The sequence below is a fragment of the Andrographis paniculata genome, unplaced genomic scaffold, assembly GCF_009805555.1.
Source record: "Andrographis paniculata isolate CXL003 unplaced genomic scaffold, ASM980555v1 Contig5END, whole genome shotgun sequence".
Classification (NCBI taxonomy): domain Eukaryota; kingdom Viridiplantae; phylum Streptophyta; class Magnoliopsida; order Lamiales; family Acanthaceae; genus Andrographis; species Andrographis paniculata.
In genome coordinates this window covers 1,924,193-1,929,625 of record NW_026137595.1, presented here as the reverse complement: position 1 = coordinate 1,929,625, position 5,433 = coordinate 1,924,193, and the positions used below count along the sequence as shown (strand labels likewise).

At 37.0% G+C, this 5,433-nt stretch overlaps 1 protein-coding gene across 1 annotated transcript; it reads left to right on the top strand.

Annotated features, from left to right (window-relative positions):
• The first annotated feature begins 1,694 nt into the window (after window positions 1-1,694).
• On the top strand, window positions 1,695-4,751 carry LOC127258874 (delta(12)-acyl-lipid-desaturase-like). The gene is made up of 2 exons (XM_051285924.1): window positions 1,695-1,838; window positions 3,396-4,751. The coding sequence occupies exon 2, from the start codon at window positions 3,415-3,417 to the stop codon at window positions 4,561-4,563; it is 1,149 nt and encodes a 382-aa protein (XP_051141881.1). The 5' UTR covers window positions 1,695-1,838; window positions 3,396-3,414; the 3' UTR covers window positions 4,564-4,751.
• Window positions 4,752-5,433: the final 682 nt, after the last annotated feature.

Sequence of the window (5,433 nt, the reverse complement as noted above, 5' to 3'; positions counted from 1 at the left end):
TAAATTTTTTTAATAATATAAGTAATCTCATCAGTCCAATTATTACCTATCAAATCTCTATCTAAAAAATTTAAATTCAAACCAATCTCAAACTCAATCTTCCCAAACCTAACATAAAGAAACACACCCTTAATTTCTATGATTCTAAAAATTAAGGTTTGTTTCGTCCCGATTTGAAATAGAATATTAATTTGATTTTTTTGTTAAATAATATTTTTTATTAATATTTTATAAAGAATTAATATAATTTTATTAAAAAATATGTAAAATATATACTGTTCATTTCTTTTTTTTTTTTCCTTTTTTTTTAAAAAAAAAACTTTAAACAATTGATTCCCCTGTTTAAAATACGGCTTGGCAAAAAAATCGAACCCAATGTCGAACCGTTGAGTCGAACTGAATTTTCGGTTAACCGAGCAAATTCAGTTCGAATACAAATACTACATATTTGATATTAGTTCGGTTCGGTTCGATTTTGACTTTTCATACTCCCTTCGTCTCATAACTATGTATCTGTTTGCTTTTTGCACGAAGTTTTAAAAATATTAGTATTATATTATGATATAGTAGGAATAAAGTATAAATGACTAAAATAACCTTACTAGTATTGTGTGATATAAATGTAATGATATTTATGTAATATATTGTAAGTTGTAAGGGTATTTGTAATATTAGGTAGATAGTACAATTACTAAAAAAAGAAATTAATACTTTGTTATAGAACCGAAAGACGAGTATCTTTTTTCGATTCGGTTCGATTTCGATTTTTTCATTTTTCTTTTTGGTTCGATTAACCAAACCAAATACATTTATATATTTATATTATTATATTTTAAAATTTATATTAACAATTATATTCGGTTCGAATATTTACAAATATTTTTTTATTTAATTAGAATTTTAATTATTTTTTTTAAATTTTGATTCGATTCGAATTATTTACAAATATTACATATATTTCGATTAATCAAAAATTCGATTATGATTTACAATTTCAAGTACTTAGTTCGATTTGATTCGATTATCAAATACTGCATATTTACAAATAAACGAACCGTGTCCACTGACCCTATTCAAAAATATCTTGGACCGTTTAAAAAATACCGATTAAATATATTGGGGGCGACAAAACCTAGAAAGAAATAAATTTTTATTCACGAAAAACTAGGTCACCGTAAAGGGTACTGTGTCACGTGTGGTGTCTGATTCGCCACGTGCCTCATTCACGCACAAGTAGTCCGTCATCTCGTTCCACATGCAGACCCATTTTAGTAATTTCACATGCTCCATATTCGGCCCATCACAGCCGTTGAGTGTATACTAAGGCCGTGTTTGGTTGCAAAAAATACCAAATCAGGCAAATTCAAAACCCCCACGATTTACACTCTAAAGCAACAATGGGCTCTTAAATTCTTAATTCAATCAATCAAAGAAATTAAAAACGTATATGTATAAATCTAAATTAATTGGTCGGGAAAATTTTATGGCAAATATTCAATTAATAATTGGGCATTATTCAATTAACAATCGACATTCGACAAACCCTAATTCTTACAAAAACCCAAATCCCATAATTTTCGTCACCCCAAACACGGCCTTGTAAGGAAATAGAGATATGGCGCGCCACCTGGCCCAATCATAGAGCGACACGTGCGAGGCCCCTTTAGCAAGTTGATGGGCCGTCCGCTATTTATAGCGCTGTAAGCCACAAAACCAGACCATAAAAAAAGTTGAAAGAAAAAAACAACGAAACCGCAGAGAGCTTTCGGAAAGAAGAGGTAGAAAGAAGAAGAGGAAAGCTAGAAGGGCTTTCGTTAAGCTCCTCGCAGCCTTCTAAGGTATTCTTACATCTTTTCTTCTTCTTTGTGCTTTCTGTAATAAGGATTAATGCATTCCTTCTTACAATGCAGCCTCTCTGTTTCCATCTCTATCTCAATTTTATTTTATTTTTATTTAATTTGTAATTTTATTTAGATCGATTCTTTCACTGTATTTCTGTCCAAATCTACGGATCTGTAGAGTGCATTGGTGTTTTCGCCGGTAGTAATGTCCTTTTGTGCTTTCGGCGCAGTTCTTTTGGATCTTCCGCAATCTGAGTGTCTGAAACGCATATAAAATGTATATCTGTTTGTCCTCGTATACTTGTCGGCATGTGCAATGTCGAAACCTTATTTATATTCTACACAAATGTCTGTCTCCTTCCGATTTCAGTTTTTAATTTTATTGCTAATTTCTTCGTTACTTGGCTGCGATTTCTTAATGTTTAAATGACGGCAAGTGGTTCAGATCTTCCTTGAGATTATTATTTCACAGCCAAATCTGGTGATTTTTTAATGTTGTAAGAACAGATCTTGTCTCAGTATTGAGTTTTGGTCTCTCTTCTGCATTTTCACGCATCCTTTTCTGACTTTAATGGTAACAACTAATCAGATTTTTACATTAGAAAAATCTTGGATTGCTATAAAATATCTGAATTTCGTCAGTTCCAAATATCATTTAAAAGCATCGGATTCCGATAGTCAAAATCGAAATCAACTTCCGAAGGTGGAATTATTTAGGTTATTTAACGCGTCATTTATGTCGCCAAGCTGTGCTCGGCTGGCGTAGCTTATTTATTTTCTTTTCGCAACCTGAGACGGAAGGCCTGGGAAGTCCTGGACCGGAGATCCAGATGCAAACTACACCGTTGATTCTGTGTGGACCCCACACAATCAAGTGTAGTTGACATCCCACTCATAGGACCTCCCTAGTCCCTAGTCCCTAGACCCAAGTATTCACGCCCGCCTTTCATAAACGGGAAGGAAATCAAGCGTGTTCTTACACGAATATTCTTGTCGTTTCCCAGATTCCGTTATATATATATATATACATACATATGTACTTTTGCGCAAAAAAATATATTGTTTAGGCTTAAATTTTTTAATATTAGTATTATATTGAGTTTTGTTAATATTATATTGGGTTTTAGTTAAAAAAATAAAAATATTTTTATTAGTATTTTTTTAATATTATTATTATATTGGGTTTTAATTGAAAAGACGAAAATACTTTTATTAATATTGTATAATATATAAAGATAATGACATTTATATAATATAGTATAGTTAACTTTTACTAAATTAGAATGGTATTTTTGTTTTGGTACATGACGAAAATGAAAAATGAAACCCTAAGATGGGATGACAGAGCTAGTATAATTTTTTTTAATATCAAATTCAAATTAAATTTTTTAATGAAACATACCCAAACCCTTCAAAAGAAATATACTCGTATATATTGTGCCTACAATGTATATACTATTCGAATATGCTTCAATTCGTATTAGTTTAACTTTTAAAAGTTAATATCAGCATCGGATCATTCATTCATAGCCTGCATTTTTTGTTTGTGATCAGGTCTTAACAGAGAGACACAATGGGAGCCGGTGGACGTATGTCGGCTCCGGCCGCCGCCGCCATCGACCACCGTGAGAAGAGCGTCAGCCGCGTCCCCTCCGCGAAGCCGCCGTTCTCCCTCGGCGACCTCAAGAAAGCCATTCCTCCCCACTGCTTCCGCCGCTCCCTCGCCCGCTCCTTCTCCTACGTCGTTTTCGACCTCGCCGTCGTCTCGCTTCTCTACTACATCGCCGCCGCGTACTTCCCCCTCCTCCCGCCGCCGCTCCGCTGCGCCGCCTGGCCCCTCTACTGGACCCTCCAAGGCTGCGTTGCCACCGGCGTCTGGGTCATCGCCCACGAGTGCGGCCACCACGCCTTCAGCGATTACCAGTGGGTCGACGACACCGTCGGCCTCGTCCTCCACTCGCTCCTCCTCGTCCCGTACTTCTCGTGGAAGTACAGCCACCGCCGCCACCACTCCAACACGGGTTCCCTCGACCGCGACGAGGTGTTCGTCCCGAAGCCGAAGTCTGAAATCGCGTGGTTCTCGAAATACCTCAACAACCCGCCGGGCCGGGTCGCGACGCTCGTTGTCACGCTCACGCTTGGCTGGCCGTTGTATTTAGCCTTCAACGTCTCCGGCCGGCCTTACGACCGCTTCGCCTGCCACTACGACCCGTATGGCCCGATCTACAACGACCGCGAACGCCTCCAGATCCTCATCTCCGACGTCGGCGTCATCGCCGCTTTGTGCGCACTCTACGCTGCGGCGGCGGCGAATGGCGTGATCTGGGTTGTATGCATTTACGGCGTACCGTTGATGATCGTGAACGGGTTTCTCGTGTTAATTACGTACCTTCAGCACACCCACCCGGCGCTGCCGCACTACGACTCGTCGGAGTGGGATTGGCTGCGGGGTGCGCTGGCGACGGTCGATCGGGATTACGGAATCCTCAACAAGGTGTTCCATAACATTACCGACACTCACGTCGCGCACCATTTATTCTCGACGATGCCTCATTACAATGCGATGGAGGCGACGAGAGCGATCAAGCCGATACTAGGGGAGTACTATCAGTTCGACGGGATGCCGTTTTACAAGGCGATGTGGCGGGAGGCGAAGGAGTGTCTGTACGTGGAGGCCGACGAGCCCGGGAAGGGAGTGTACTGGTATAAGAACAAGTTTTAAGGCTGAATAACAGCAGCAGGTTGTAATAGTATTACTATGATGGATGGTGTCTGCGAGTCTTTGTCATTGTAGGAATGCGGCAGCAGCCATGGATGGATCAAGAACATCCTTAAGTTTGTAGCCGTTTTGGGGAGTGGATGATTTGTAATGAAACCTTATTCTAAGGTCCAATGTTTGTGCTTTTTGTCCCTGTCATCTTATTACATTTAGACAAACATTTTTCATGGCTAAAGGGATGAAATGAAGGTGACCAGAGTGAATTTGTGATAACGAGGTCATGAGTTCAAATTTCAAACATCTGCAGGTGTCACGTATGGTTTGATTAGTGTGACATGACTGGGGATTTTAATGTTATTAAAAAAAAAGATCGGATTTAATTTGTGAGTATTAGCTTCGATCGAGGTTTACCCACGTCAATAAAAAAATAAAAAAAAAATTTGTTTGAATTTGATATTAAAATAATGTGAAATAAGATGTTATATGAGAAAAAAATATATATATTTTTTTAAAACACTCAGTTCAAATAATAAAAATTTGAAGTTTGAAATTAATAAAACAAACCAAAATTTTGTATTTTTTATTTAAGATATAGATAATTATTTTTTCCGTCTAAAAAATCTTGCAATATTTTCTCTTTTTTTCGTTAATTATATTTAATCTCTAAATTACATTTTATCTCGTAACATTAACCAAATAAAAAATAAAAATATATTTTTCTCTACCATCAAATTCACAAAACTTTTAAATTATTTTATTTAATACATACATCTAAATTTTTGAATCGAAACCAAATTCAGCACCATATTTATAACGAAAGGAATAATATTTTAAGTTTAATATTGTTTTTTGTGAGACTATAGAAAACTAAAA